General features: G+C 37.8%; 1 protein-coding gene across 1 annotated transcript in view; it reads left to right on the top strand.

Moving 5' to 3' along the window:
• Window positions 1–15,038, top strand: part of VPS36 (vacuolar protein sorting 36 homolog) — a 53,243-nt gene that overhangs the window by 27,046 nt on the left and 11,159 nt on the right. Inside the window, exons 4-9 of the mRNA XM_064270189.1 lie at window positions 3,047–3,161; window positions 4,186–4,275; window positions 4,982–5,068; window positions 13,280–13,312; window positions 13,417–13,494; window positions 14,130–14,264. Coding sequence (XP_064126259.1) covers window positions 3,047–3,161; window positions 4,186–4,275; window positions 4,982–5,068; window positions 13,280–13,312; window positions 13,417–13,494; window positions 14,130–14,264 — 538 coding nt within the window. The remainder of the gene's footprint in view (window positions 1–3,046; window positions 3,162–4,185; window positions 4,276–4,981; window positions 5,069–13,279; window positions 13,313–13,416; window positions 13,495–14,129; window positions 14,265–15,038) is intronic.

A 15,038-nucleotide genomic window follows, 5' to 3' on the forward strand; every position in this document is an offset into this window, starting at 1 on the left:
GAACCTCAGGAGTGGCCTCGTTACTGAGCTGAAAGGATGTCTGGGGGCCAGTTTCTCCAGTCTCTGTCAGGCCACCAAGCCTGGTCTTTCTTTTTGAGTTAGAATTTTGTTCTACATTTTTCTCCAGCTCCGTCTGGGACCCTCTATTGTGATCCCTGTCAGAGCAGTCAGTGGTGGTAGCCGGGCACCATCTGCCTGTACTGGATTCAGTCTGGTGGAGGCCGTGGTAGATGTGGTCCATTAGACCTTTGAACTAATCTTTCCCTTGCACCTTTAGTTTTTTTCACCCTTCCTTGCTCCTGAGACCAGTGGACTATCCTAGATGGCCACTCACAGGCCTTTAAGACCCTAGATGCTACTTACCAAAGTAGAAAGTAGAACATATTCTTTATAAACTCTTTTACACCAATTGAGCTCGATGTTCCCTGAGACCATGGTGCCCACAGCCCGCTGAGAGTCTTTTCATGTGTTTGATGGCCATTTAATGTCCTCTGGTGAAATATCTATTCAAGTATTTTGCTCATTTTAGGATTATCTTTTTGTTAATACATTGTCAAACTTCTATATATATTTTGGTTACTAGATTCTTTTTAGATGTATGGTTTCAGAAGATATTCACCCATTCTATAACCTGTCTTTTCACTTTTTTGGTAGTCTTTTGATGAACAGAGTTTTTAATTTTTATGAGGTCCCGTTTACTTGTTTTTTGTCTTTTGCTGTTTGTGCTTTTGTTACTATTTTAGATAATCCATTGTTGAATGCTGGACCTTGACAGCATTACCCTTGTTTATTCATCTAAGAATTTTATGGTTTTAGTTTGCATATTTAGATCTTTAATCCATTTTGAATTTGTTTTCATGTATGGTGTGAGGCATGGATCCTGTTTCATTTTTATGCATGCAGAAATCCAATTTTCCCAGCTTATTTCCCTATCAAATGGACTTGGCACCCTTGTGAAAAATCAGTTGACCATAGAAGTGTGAGTTTATTTCTGGGCTTTCAATTCTATTCCACTTGTCTTTGTATCTATTGTTATAACAGTTCTGGGCTGTTTTGATTAGTGCAGCTATATAGTATGTTTTAAAGTCAGGAAGTGTGAATCCTCTTACTTTTTCTCTTTCAGCATTATTTTAGCTATCTGGAGCCTCTTGCTACTCCATATAAAGTTGAGGATTATTTTTTCTACATCTGTAAAGAAGCCTGTTGGAATTTTTATCAGGATTGTTTTGAATCTATAGATCGCTTTGGGTAGTGAAGGCTTAATATTAAGTCTTCCAATTGAAGAACATGGAACAATCTTCCCATTTATTTAATCTTTTTTAGCAGTGTTTTATGGTTTCCATTGTATATGTCCTTCATGTTCCTGGTTAGAGTTATTCCTAAGTATTTTATTCTCTTAGGTGCTATTGTAAATGGAATTGTTTCTCTAATTTTCCTTTGAGATTTCTCATTGCCGATGTATAGAAACACAATTAATTTTTGTTTGTTGACCTTGTACCCTGCAACTCTGCTGAATTCTTCTGTTAGCTCAAGAAGTTTTCTTGTGGACTCTTTGGAATTTTCTATATATAGGATCATATCCACAAGTAGACATAATTTTACTTCTTCTTTTCCAATCTGGATACCTTTTATTTCTTTTTCTTATTGCTCTGGCTAGGACTTCTAATACAGTGTTAAATAGAAGTGGTGAGAGGCAGTACCCTTTTCTTGTTCCTGATTTTCAAGGGGAAAGCTCTCAGTCTTTCTCCATTAAGTATAATGTTGGCTGTTGGCTTTTTATACCTGCCCTGAATCATATTGAGCAACTTTCCTTCTATTCCAGTCTTCTTTAGGATTTTCATCAAGAAAGGGTGTTGGATTTTATCAGATGTTTTTTCTGCATCCTTAAAGGTGATTATGTGGTTCTTTTCCTTTGTTCTCTTGATGTGGTGTATTACGTTGATTGATTTTCTAATGTTGAACTGTTCCTGGAATAAATCCTACTTAGTCATGGTGTATGACTCTTTTAATGTGCTGTTGGATTCTGTCTGTTAGTATTTTGTTGAGGATTTTTGCATCTATATCCATAAGAGATATTGGCCTCTAGTTTTCTTTTCTTGTGGTGTTTTTGTCTGATTTGGGTATCAGCATTACGTTTGCTTCATAGAATGAATTAGAGAGCATTCTTCCTTCTCTGTCTTTTGGAAGACTTTCAACAGTATTGGTGTCAATTCTTCTCTAAATGTTTTGCAGTATTCCCCAGTGAAGCCATCTTTCCCGGGTTTTTGTTGTTGTTAGAGGTTTTTGACCACTGACTTGATCTCTTCACTTGTTAGAGACTTTATATTTCCTCTTGAGTCAGGTTGGGTAAGTTGTGTGCTTCTAAGAATTTGCCCATCTCTTTTAGGTTATCCAGTTTGTTTCCTACACTTGTTCATAATATTCTATCACATTTCTCTTTATTTCTATTGGGTCAGTTGTAAGGTCTCCTCTTTTATTTTTCATTTTAGTTATATGCATCTTTTCTCTTCTTGTCTCTTTTAGTCTAGCTAAAGGTTTGTCAATTTTATTGATCTTTTCAAAGAACCAACTTCTAGTTTTATTGAGTCTGTTTTACTGTTTCCGATTTTATTTATTTATGCTCTGATCTTTGTTATTTCTTTTCTTCTGGTAGGTTTAGTCTTAGTTTGCTTCTCTTTCTAGTTCCTGAAGTTGTCGAGTTAGGCTGTTAATTTGAGATCTTTCTTCTTTTTTTGCGTAGGCATTTATTGCTATGTGTTTCCCTCTGAGTACTGCCTTCACTGTATCCCATAAAGTTTTGGTATGTTGTGCTTTCGTTTTCATTTGACTCTAAGAAATTTGTCGTTTCTCTTTTGATTTCTTCACTGACCCATTAGTAGCTTAATAGTGTATTATTTACTGAATTAATACAATTTTTTAAAGGCTGCTCTTAGATGGTCTTTGTTTCTGTATGAATTTTAAAAGTGGTCTGAAATATATTAATATGAAAATAGAATTGATGATTTTTTAAAAGCAACAAAATACATTACATTTGCTCTTTGTTTAGTGCCAAAATAGTGGTTCATCTTCACCCAGCTCCTCCTAACAAAGAACCTGGTCCATTCCAGAGTAGTAAGAATTCCTACGTCAAACTTTCTTTCAAAGAACATGGCCAGATTGAGGTAAGTTTCTGTATGAATAAAATTGACCTAGAAATGTGTGTGTGTGTGTGTGTTTCTTTTTGTTTCTTGTTATTATGATGGAAGGCAACATTGTGTAGTATACCAGGTTTCACTGTATTTTTACAATAAGTTTTTTATGATATCTTAAGCCTTATCCAAGAGTGGGGAATATGAAGTTTAGGTTGCAGTGGGAACAGAAAGCAGGAGGGTGCAGTCACTATGAAGGAGTCGAGGTTGGAAATATGCTAATGATGGTAACATTTCAGCGGTATAGTTTGGTAAAGAGACAGAATGTGATGCAGTGAAATGTTACGTCACTTCAGTGTCTGAAAGCTCACCAGCTTTTAAGCAGGTAGTCTTCTATCTTGATTAACTCTGCACAAGTCTGATCACCCTAGTACTAATCAGTTTATATGTCTGATTGATAAGTTACTGTACAAGTGTGTTCTTAAGACATTGCCAAGTGTGTGTTTATCTTCCCACCAATATCATAAATTATTCATGTGTTTTGTTCCTGAAGCCCCTCACCTACTGCTGCTCATATAATAGGCACTAAGCAAATATAACTGACTGAAGTCATTCTTGCTGTAGTTGAAAAATACATTTGATTTTTTGTGAGTATAGGCATATTTTGGTCCTCACTTTTGGCTTCCATTTTTAAGTAAACAAATTATTTTCTGCTTCCTTCATGGAAAATGGTTGTGTATTTTTCCTGGCACTGTGTTTATGCCTCACGTATGCAGAATTGTTTAAAGCAAATCTACTTATTTCAGTGTCATTTATCTCTTTGTTGAGAATAGCCCACTTTATATGGAAGGTCAGTTCCTTTTTTTTTTTCCCTTTGTGCTTTCTGAGGTTGATCCAAGAAAAAAAAAACTTCCTTTGATTTCCTTTGATGTCTCTGAGGATTCTAGACTTGTTGCAAATGACTGAACAGACCTTTAAACTGAAGAAATGTTAAGTAATGATTTCTACGAGGATGCTACAGCCTGACTTATTTAAAGTGTATGCATTTATACAACAGTTTTACAGGCGTTTATCAGAGGAAATGACACAGAGAAGATGGGAGAACATGCCAGTTTCCCAGTCATTACAAATGAATCGAGGACCCCAGGTATTTTTTAAACAGTAGCTTCAACTCCATGGTTTCTTGTATCTTCATTGGAAAAGACTCTGTTTATAGAACTTGCCAGAAACGATAATATTCTGGTTACAAATTTATTTTTCAGCACCTAATTTAGTCCTCTTTAGTGTATTTAATAAGCATAAATGATACCTTACCAGAGTACTTCTCATTATGGTAGAAGATTCCACTCTCTGCTTTCTGTTGTTTATAATTAAGAGCAGCATCCAGGAGAACAGGCAGTATGTCTGGGCTGTGATTTCCGGGCTAGTCTAAATTAATCACCAACTACAGACAGGTATTCACATGTGTGAAATTAGCTTGTATACTAGCTGTCAAGCACCAAAATTTTAACTACAATTTTTTGCACATTTGAGACCCTATTAAAAATCTAATACATAATAGCTTGCCAAGGAACAAAAATGAATAGCACACATAGTTGATATCTAAAATGCGGGGTAAAATATACCATCTATTTTATGTTAATTTTTCTTTAATGATTCAAAGATCATTATGTACAGTAAGAAATGTTTTAAAAGGAAGCTAGATGTAATTGTATGCTGTTTTTCTTTATTTTTAGTAGGTCCCTTCCTGCCATTGAAAACACAGTGTGGTCGGCTACAAAAGATTTTGTTTCCTTCCTATATATATACATATATACATATTTTTTTTCCAACTTTCTACTTTTGTTTTTCAGCCAGGAAGAATAAGGGCTGTAGGAATTGTAGGTATTGAAAGGAAACTGGAAGAAAAAAGAAAAGAAACTGACAAAAACATTTCTGAGGTAAACTCTTAAACAAGTTTTGGTCAGCTATTTTTTTCAGCCGTTTGTGTTTATTCTTTTTGATACAGCTGTGACTGGCTCCATTCTGTAATTTGGAATATACTTAATGTGCCCGAAGCTATAGTTCTATCTCAGTTTAGCCAAAACATGTTTTAAAAAGCTTTTTCCAAAAAGGAAAAAAAAAAAAAGACACCACCACATCTACTATGAGAACAACCCTGAATAGGTACATGACAGTGTTTCTGAAGCTTCATCGTATATGAGAAGACTGAAGTGAAGGGAAAAGAACTGTACTTAAGAGAGCCAGTTATGCATTAGATTCTATAGTTTGTTACTACACCTAAACATATCATTGGTTTTTCCATATTTAAATGCAAATGGTCTTTGATTTTTATAAAATGATGCTGTGAAGTAATTCTTCGTTTTTTGACAATAGTTTGTAAGTAAAATTTCATTGATGGGTGCTGTTCATGGAAATTAAGTATATGTCAATCAAATGAAGTCTAAATTGCAAACTGTTACTGAATACCTATTGTGGGTTCACTAATTCAAAATATAGATTGTAGTTGAGAAACTTAGGACGTTTGACTTGTTAAGTGCATGGTCTAGGGTTTGCTTGGCCTTGTGTATTTCCTGCAAATTGGCACCTAGATCCAGTGGCTTCATCAAATTTATGTTCAATCCCTTTGGCAAGATGATATGTGTTAATATGTATTTACTTTAACAGGCAAAAGCTCAGAGTTGGTTTTAAAACACTGTGAAAAGTATGTGTGTGTGTATTTGAAATTATACATTGTTAAAAATTATATACCTTAAGTTTAATCAGCATTACACGTCCTTCTTTTTCTTTATAGTTTTATCCCAAGTATACAACCCCAGACAATGTAGTTCAGTTTTACTCATTTTTAGAACTTTGATGTGTCTTTAAAGTTTCTTTTAATCTATAGGTTTTTTTCTTCATTCTTGTGCTTTACCTACAATTTATCTTTTGAATAGCCCAGGGCACTGGAACCCACAGAGTGCCATGGGCTAGCTTTTTCTGATTGCATACCTACAGTATGGTTGCACATGTTCCTTGGTGTCTTGGTTTCCTAGAGCTGCCATTAACAAAATACTGTACCACCAAGTGGGTGACTTTATGTTTTGAAATAATTTTTATTGTGCTTTAAGTGAAAGTTTACAAATCAAGTCAGTCTTTCACACAAAAACCCATATACACCTTGCTACACACTCCCAATTACTCTCCCCCTAATGAGACAGCCTGCTCTCTCCCTCCACTCTCTCTTTTCGTGTTTCTCGCCAGCTTCTAACCCCCTCCACCCTCTCATCTCCCCTCCAGGCAGGAGATGCCAACATAGTCTCAAGTGTCCACCTGATCCAAGAAGCTCACTCCTCACCAGCATCCCTCTCCAACCCATTGTCCAGTCCAATCCATGTCTGAAGAGTTGGCTTCGGGAATGGTTCCTGTCCTGGGGCAACAGAAGGTCTGGGGGCCATGACCACCGGGGTCCTTCCAGTCTCAGTCAGACCATTAAAAGTCTGGTCTTGTGAGAATTTGGGGTCTACATTCCACTGCTTTCCTGGTCCCTCAGGGGTTCTCTGTTGTGTTCCCTGTCAGGGTAGTCATCGGTTATAGCCGGGGACCATCTAGTTCTTCTGGTCTCAGGATGATGTAGTTGCTGGTTCATGTGGCCCTTTCTGTCTCCTGGGCTCGTAATCACCTTGTGTCCTTGGTGTTCTTCATTCTCCTTTGATCCAGGTGGGTTGAGACCAATCGATGCATCTTAGATGGCTACTTGCTAGCGTTTAAGACCCCAGACGCCACTCTTCAAAGTGGGATGCAGAATGTTTTCTTAATAGATTTTATTATGCCAATTGACTTAGATGTCCCCTGAAACCATGGTCCTCAGACGCCTGCCCCTGCTACGCTGGCCTTCGAAGCATTCAGTTTATTCAGGAAACTTCTTTGCTTTTGGTTGAGTCCAATTGTGCTGACCTCCCCTGTATTGTGTGTTGTCTTTCCCTTCACCTAAAATAGTTCTTATCTACTATCTGATTAGTGAATACCCCTCTCCCTCCCTCCCTCCCCATTCTCGTAATCATCAACTAATATTTTCTTCTCTGTTTAAACTATTTTTCGAGTTCTTATAATAGTGGCCTCATACAATATTTGTCCTTTTGCAACTGACTAGTTTCACTCAGTGTAATGCCTTCCAGATTCCTCCATGTTATGAAATGTTTCACAGACTCATCATTGTTCTTTATCGATGCATAGTATTCCATTGTGTGAATATACCATAATTTATTTATCCATTCATCCATTGATGGGCACCTCAGTTCCTTCCATCTTTTTGCTATTGTAAACAGTGTTGCAATGAGCATGGGTGTGCATATATCTGTTTGTGTAAAGGCTCTTATTTCTCTAGGATATATTCCAAGGAGTGGGATTGCTGGATTGTATGGTAGTTCTATTTCTAGCTTTTTAAGGAAGTGCCAAATCAATTTCCAAAGTGGTTGTATCATTTTACATTCCCACCAGCAGTGTATGAGTGTTCCAGTCTCTCCACAGCCTCTCCAACATTTATTATTTTGTGTTTTTTGGATTAATGCCAGCCTTGTTGGAGTGAGATGAAATCTCATTGTAGTTTTGATCTGCATTTCTCTAATGGCTAATGATCGTGAGCATTTCCTTATATATCTGTTAGCTACCTGAATGTCTTCTTTAGTGAAGTGTCTATTCATATCTTTTGCCCGTTTTTTAATTGGGTTGTTTGTCTTTTTGTAGTTGAGTTTTTGCAGTATCATGTAGATTTTAGAGATCAGGCGCTGATCAGAAATGTCAAAGCTAAAAACTTTTTCCCAGTCTGTAGGTAGTCTTTTTACTCTCTTGGTGAAGTCTGGATGAGCGTAAGTGTTTGATTTTTAGGAGCTCCCAGTTATCTAGTTTTTCTTCTACATTCTTTATAATGTTTTCGATACTGTTCATGCTGTGTATTAGGGCTCCTAACATTGTCCCTATTTTTTCTTCCATGATCTTTATCGTTTTAGATTTTATATTTAGGTCTTTGATCCATTTTGAGTTAGTTTTTGTGCATGGAGTGAGGTATGCATCTTGTTTCATTTTTTTGCAGATGGATATCCAGTTATGCCAGCACCATTTGTTAAAAAGACTGTCTTTTCCCCATTGAACTGTTTTGGGGCCTTTGTCAAATATCAGCTGCTTATATGTGGATGGATTTATGTCTGGATTCTCAATTCTGTTCCATTGGTCCATGTATCTGTTGTTGTACCAGTACCAGGCTGTTTTGAGTACTGTGGCAGTGTAATAGGTTCTAAAATCAGGTAAAGTGAGGCCTCCAAGTGGGTGACTTTAAAGAACAGAAATTTGTTACCTCAGTCTTGGAGGTTAGAAGTCCAAATCAGGGTATTGGCCATTTAAATTCCTCCTGAAGTTCCTGAGAGAGAAACGATTCCATGCCTGTCTAGTTTTTCCATCAGTTTTCAAATGGTGTCTCCCCTTGGTGTGTCTGTCTTTTTTATAAGACACTATTCAATGGGATTAGGACTAACCATACTACAATGTGACCTCATGCAAACTTAACAAGTCACATTCACATTTAGGACTTCAGCATATCTTTTTAGGGGATAGAATTCAATCCATAATACTTTGCCCTCTGTATTTTCTACAAATTGGGAGCTGGAATTAGAGGCTTCATCAGGTTCATGTTTGATCCCTTTGGGAAGACTAGAGGTGATTGATGCGTTTTCAGTAGACAGAACAAGGAAAAAAAATTTTTTTAAGTATAACTTAGCTCATGAGATCATACTGACACTTCTTATTCAAATTCAGGACTATAATACCAAATAATTACTAAAACAGTTAAAAAGATTTTTTTGTGTATAGTCCCCGTATTCTTCCCACGTTAAAAACAGGTGAACTAGATCTGTGTTGTCTGAGCATTTAGCTACCACATACCCTCTCCCCTTTGGCCTTCATTTAGTCTCAAGTTTTCTAAGTAACTATGTGTTTAATGGAGCACTGGCGGCGTAGTGGTTAAGAGCTTGGCTGCTAACCAAAAGATCAGCAGTTTGAATCCACCAGCCGCTCCTTGGAAACCCTGTGGGACAGTTCTACCCTGTCCTATAGGGTCACTATGAGTCAGAGTCGACTTGACAGCAACAGGTTTGGTTTTGGTTTATATGCTTAATAACGAGCTCTAGTGGCATAGTGGTTAAAACGCTCGGCTGCATGCCAAAAGGTCGGCAGTTCAAACCCACCAGCCGCTCCACAGGAGGAAGATGTGGCAGTCTGCTTCCATAAAGAATTGTAGCCTCAGAAACCCTATGGGGCCATTCTGCTCTGTCCTGTAGGGTAGCTGTGAGTCGGAACCCATGGCAGTGGGTTGCGCTTTATGTTTAGTGCTCACCACCTGTCTTACGTTGATCCCCTCTCTGGTCAATTTGGTTGTCTCAAGCTCATTCTCTAGTAGATTCTTTGGGAATGCACACGGGAACAATATCGCTTTGAGTTCTGGCATGTTGATAATAGTTTGTGTCCTTATACATGAAAGTCAGCTCTGCTGGATTTAGGATCCTTGGCCCACTTCCTTGAGTGCCCTCAGTATGTCACTTCATTTGTTTCCCCCTTCTGGCATGAAGTGTTACTGTTGAAGAGTGCTGATGGTCTTACTTTTCCCCTCATAAGTTACTTGCTGTTTTTGTCCAGATTCCCAGGGGATTTTTTTTCTTTCTCTTTAAAGTCCAGTAATTTTAGTAGAAGGTGTTTGTATGTTATTCTGGGTGTTATTCTCAGATACATGGTGTGCTTTTTCAACATACAGTTTCAAAAAGAATTTTTTAATTTCAGGGAAGTTTATCTGTATTAAAATTCTCATTAGTTGCTTTAGTTTTCATTTTCAGAGACTCTGTTAGCTGTATGTTGCAGCTTCACTGCTTTTCTTCACTCTTTGTGACTGTCTTTCAGAGTCTTTTTATCTTTAGATTTTCTTTAGAAAATGTTTCTCTTTTTCTTCTGTTTCTTTCAAGGTGCTCTCTGCTGTGTTTAGTCATTTGTGTTCTGTCTAGTGTAGTTTTTATTTCTGAAATGATTTTTTCTCTTTTCCTTTTAGTTCTCTCCTGAATCTTGTCGTCTGATTTTTTATTTATATTGTCCTTTCATATCTTGTCTCGTTTTCTTAACACATTTTCGCTCATTTTGAAAGGAAGGTTAAGTTTTGATCTGATCTATGAGTATGTCTTTCTGGTATGCTTTATAGTGGGTAGAATGTTAACTCTGCTTTTTCTTTTTTCTTATAACTTTGTGTGAGATTTGACCTTGATACTTTGCTGTTCCTAATTCTTAAGTGAAATTGGTTTTTCTGAACTTTAGAGGGAGGCCTAGTTCTGGGTAGCTTTTCTTACTTCACAGAGGCCCCTCTTCTACTACTTCAAACAGTGTTAAGAAAGATGGCAGCTTCCTTTCTGTGGTTTCCTGGCACTATTTCCATCCCCCATTTTTATCTGGTCTTGTTTTACCTTTACCTTGCTCAGTTGTTAATTCTTCTTCCTCTAAATTCTCCTGAGGATGGGTTCTTGTCCTGGGAAGGCAGGTCAATTTTGAGAGTTCAGGGGGGCTAAACCACTTCAGCCCCTTCGTGCCTTACTGAGGTCCCCTTGCACTCACTGTGGGATGAGAACCTGGGCACCCTAATTTGCAGGCAGGTGTGCGGTTTACCACATCATGCCAATCCTTGACAGCCAGCTTGGGGAGAAGGTGCTGTCCCTGTCCTCTTGTTCTGTCAGTGACTCTCCTTCCCATCCTTTCTGTGTCAGTCCTTCTGGAGAGGCTGTGGAATGGTGAGCTAAGTGCATCATTTGTATTCCTTTTTTGTATGTTGCCATGCTACCTGTTGTTACGTTCACAATACTGTTTTTCTTATTTATGGCATAAATTATCCTGTTTCGGTCTACTTTCCATGGAAGTGCAATTTTCAAAAGATTCTGCACAGGCCATTGTGCCCTTTCATACAGGTCAGTGATGTAGTCAGCAGGTAGTTCTTGCTGTCCGGTCTGCCAGGCCCAGCACCAGGTGCTCTGGGTACTGCGGTGATATGCCAGACACAGGCAGGACAGGCGTGGTCTCCAGTGTGAGAAATGCCACACTCGGAGGAAATGCAGGGTGTCACAGGAACACGTAGAATGGCCCCTGACTTCCTTTAGGGATCACAGAAGGCTTGTTCACAGAGTAACATCAAAGTCAAGGCCTAGAAGATGGGCAGGCGCTAACAGGTGACCAGTAGGGCTATAAGGGGCCCAGCCACAGGGAATGGCATATGCAGATATACAGAATCGAGGGTACTGGAGCAGAATATTGAAGAATGTATTAATGTTTACTGAAGCCAAAAACCGACTATTAACTGAAAGTCAGTAAGAGGATACCCTATGGCTGTAAAGCAGATGCCGTTTTTCTCAAGATTGGAGTGGAAGTTTGACTGTAGGACGTGACGGGTAGGGGGTTCTATAAACTGGCAGGAAAATTAATGAAAGGGTGTGTACCTCTATTTTGTGTTTAAATGTGTATTGCTTTTATTTTTATTGTAGGTAGTTTCGCCATCCATTTTTTTGGACAGTTGGCTAATTCCAAATTCTAGAATAATAGGAAAGATAGAAATGAGGATGCTTTTGTATTTCATAATTACTTAAGATACTTTATAAATCTTCTAAGAAGACACTAAAGTATGTTTTTTATTAACTTTTTATAAGCGGTAAGGGCTAATTTATGTATTCTCTGTAGATTCACTCTTACTTTTGGCATATTTTTTCTCTGAAAATATAATATAATAAATAAAATGGTTTACCATATAAAATTTTAAAGTGTCATTGTCTTAGTTTTCTTTATACAGGTAAAAGAAATCTAATAATATTTTGTATATTCAAAGTAAAAACGTAAGTGTGTAAAACGTTTGTGCGCGTCAGTTTGAGAGCTTGGTTCGTATGGGATTTGCCCTTGGGTTCAGAACTGGTGCCCAGAGTTTCCCACAAAGGGTTTCCTGCATCTTCTGTGTGTTGCTGATAAGAGTCCAGTGTTTAAGCCTTTTGTTTATCTGAGGAAATTCCTGTTAGGTGTGTGCTCATTCCCCTTTGTTTTCGGTATTAGCCTTAGTGGGTCGGCCACGAGAATCTTACATGACACTCTATTCTTTTAGCAAAATCTTTTTGCAGCTGGGGGATACTTTCCTGTGGGTAATTAAGATGGGCATAAGCTGATCAAAACCTGTTGGCCGCTATTAAATGTAGACTGAAAGACTTGCTAAGGATAAGGTGCTTAGTTGATTTTTAAAAATAACATCTGTACTTCATAAGATAGACAAGATATTCTGCCTGGAGGTGTGTTTTCAGTAACTTGACATAGTTTATTAGGAATGTCTGTTTAAGTTTGAAGAAGTCTTTGAAGTGGGTATTCACCGTAGTAAATTAAACAATTGGTGGGTTTTGTTTAATTTTTGGTAGTGTCTGAATGTTTTCCTTTTGTGATATCCACGATACTCGGCACTACAAGCCTGGGCTGTCTTATTCAGAGGCTGAGGTTACTGCTTCAGCCAACTCGCACCTGCTGAAAGTAGCAATGGCTGGGCCCAGGGGGCCGTTCCTGCAACTGCGCTGCCCTCTAAGCCAGGAATGCTGCGCACTGCCTTTGATTCCTGACTTCCTGTCAGGAAATGATTTTGGGAAAAACCAATGACAAATTTCTTACTTGTGTCAAAGAACAGTAATTAATATTTTCTATTACAGTTTTGTTTTGGAAAATTTATGAACAGAATTATTAGAGCAAGGTAGATTTATTACTTGGAAGAGTCCTGATGGCACATTGGTTAAATGCTAGGCTGCTAATTGGAAGAAATGTTGGCAGTTTGAACCCACCAGCCACTCCACTCCGTGGGGGAAAAGACCTAGCAACCTGCTCCCTTAAAGATGACAGCCTAGAAACCCGCTGCGGCAGTTCTGTTCCGTCACATACGGTCTCTGTGAGTCAAAATCGGCTCCACAGCACCTAACAACAATAGCAACAACATTACGTTTATATAAGTAAACTGGTATTTGTAAGAAAATTTCATAAATTTTTATCATAAGGAATAAGATAGAGTGGTTCATTGCTTTAAAACATTTTAATCCTTAAGGCCGATTCTAACAAAAATTCATTTCTCATTTCAGGCCTTTGAGGACCTAAGCAAACTCATGATCAAGGTATATGTCCTTTACACCACTAAATTCATGTCAATTATGATACAATTTTGAAAATATAGTTTGTTAGCAGACACTTTGGGACATTATTGCTCTCTTCTTGACAGGCTAAGGAAATGGTGGAGTTATCAAAATCAATTGCCAGTAAAATTAAAGACAAACAAGGTGACATCACCGAAGATGAGGTAAATAGATTGCTTTTTTAAGGCCTGAGAAACTAGATTATATAAATAACATGATGTTTTGGCAGTTTACCAGTTTTCTTTCTTAATGTAGTGTTTTATTTCTTTTAGGACTTAAGGATAAGTGAAAGTGCTAAAGACAGAGTTAACCATAAAAACTTTGTTAAGATCTAGTAGGATTAAAAGTTATTTCAGCACCTCCTGGTAGAGTATAGAACCCAGATACTGAAACACGTAAGGAGTGGCTGTTTTATACATATTCCCAAGTTTTGATATGTCTTTCATTAAATTTCTCTGCAGTCTCATCATAGCCATTATCCTTTCTAAGTTTTAGGTTGCATCCTTTTATTGGCATTAAATATAGCATAGTTGTCGTCTAAATCTCTGGCACCAAAACATGAGATAAATGGAGTATGAGACGCCAAGGTAGTAGAAGTCCAGAGAATGATTAGATTTCTGTGAGGAACCACTAGCAGTCTACTTCCTTATAGTTCACAGCAGAGAAGCATAGTAGAAGAAACGGGTAAATAGAGAAATACTGAGTAGAATTGAATTTTTGATGGAAGGGTTTGAAATGTTGGGGGAGGGAGGGCTAATTCTTCATATCGTCCTCTTGTGCATTTTCTCCTGTCTTACAGACAATCAGGTTTAAATCCTACTTGCTGAGCATGGGAATCGCTAACCCGGTTACCAGGGAAACCTATGGCTCAGGCACACAGTACCACATGCAGCTGGCCAAACAGCTGGTTGGAATATTGCAGGTGCCTTTAGAGGTAAGAACCAAACCTAAACTGTGTTCTTTAAATACTGTTGTTAAATTGAATGTCATCAGAAATATTAACAAGAGCATACCTGCTTTCATAAAGTGCTTACTATTCAACTGACATATTAATTTTTTCTTTCAGCAATATTAAATAGTTCAGTGTACTTATTAATGATTTTTTTGGTCAGTAGTCTAAATTGTTTTCAGATTCTATTTCAGATAGTTTATAACTTCCTAACTCTATCTGATATGAAGTTTTTACTTCTTACTTTTGAAGGAAACCCTGGTGGCATAGCGGTTAAGGGTTATGGCTGCTATCTAAAAGATCAGTAGTTCAAATCTACCAGGAGCTTCTTAGAAGCCCTATGGGACAGTTCTGCTCTGTCCTGTGGGGTTGCTGTGAGTCAGAAATAAATAGAGGGCAATGGGTTTTTGGTTTTTACTTTCAAAAGGAAATATATGACCTATATACATAGACATGGAGTGCCTGGGTGGTACAAATAGTTAAGTGCTTGGCTACTGATCAAAAGATTGGTGATTTGAATCTCCCCAGAGGTGCCTTAGAAGAAAGGCCTGGCAGTCTCCTTTTGAGAGATCACAGCCATTGAAAACCCTGTGGAGCTTAGTTCTGCTTTGAAACACATGGGGTTGCTAGGAGTCAGAATTGACTTGACAGCAACTGGTTTGGTTTTTTGGTTTATATATGGATGTATTTTCATGTATCTCTAAAACTTTTTTCTTTCTCTGCTATCCTAATGTATAGAGTGCTGTAGTAATTTCGTAT

Source organism: Loxodonta africana, chromosome 17 (genome assembly GCF_030014295.1).
Source record: "Loxodonta africana isolate mLoxAfr1 chromosome 17, mLoxAfr1.hap2, whole genome shotgun sequence".
Taxonomy (NCBI): Eukaryota; Metazoa; Chordata; class Mammalia; order Proboscidea; family Elephantidae; genus Loxodonta; species Loxodonta africana.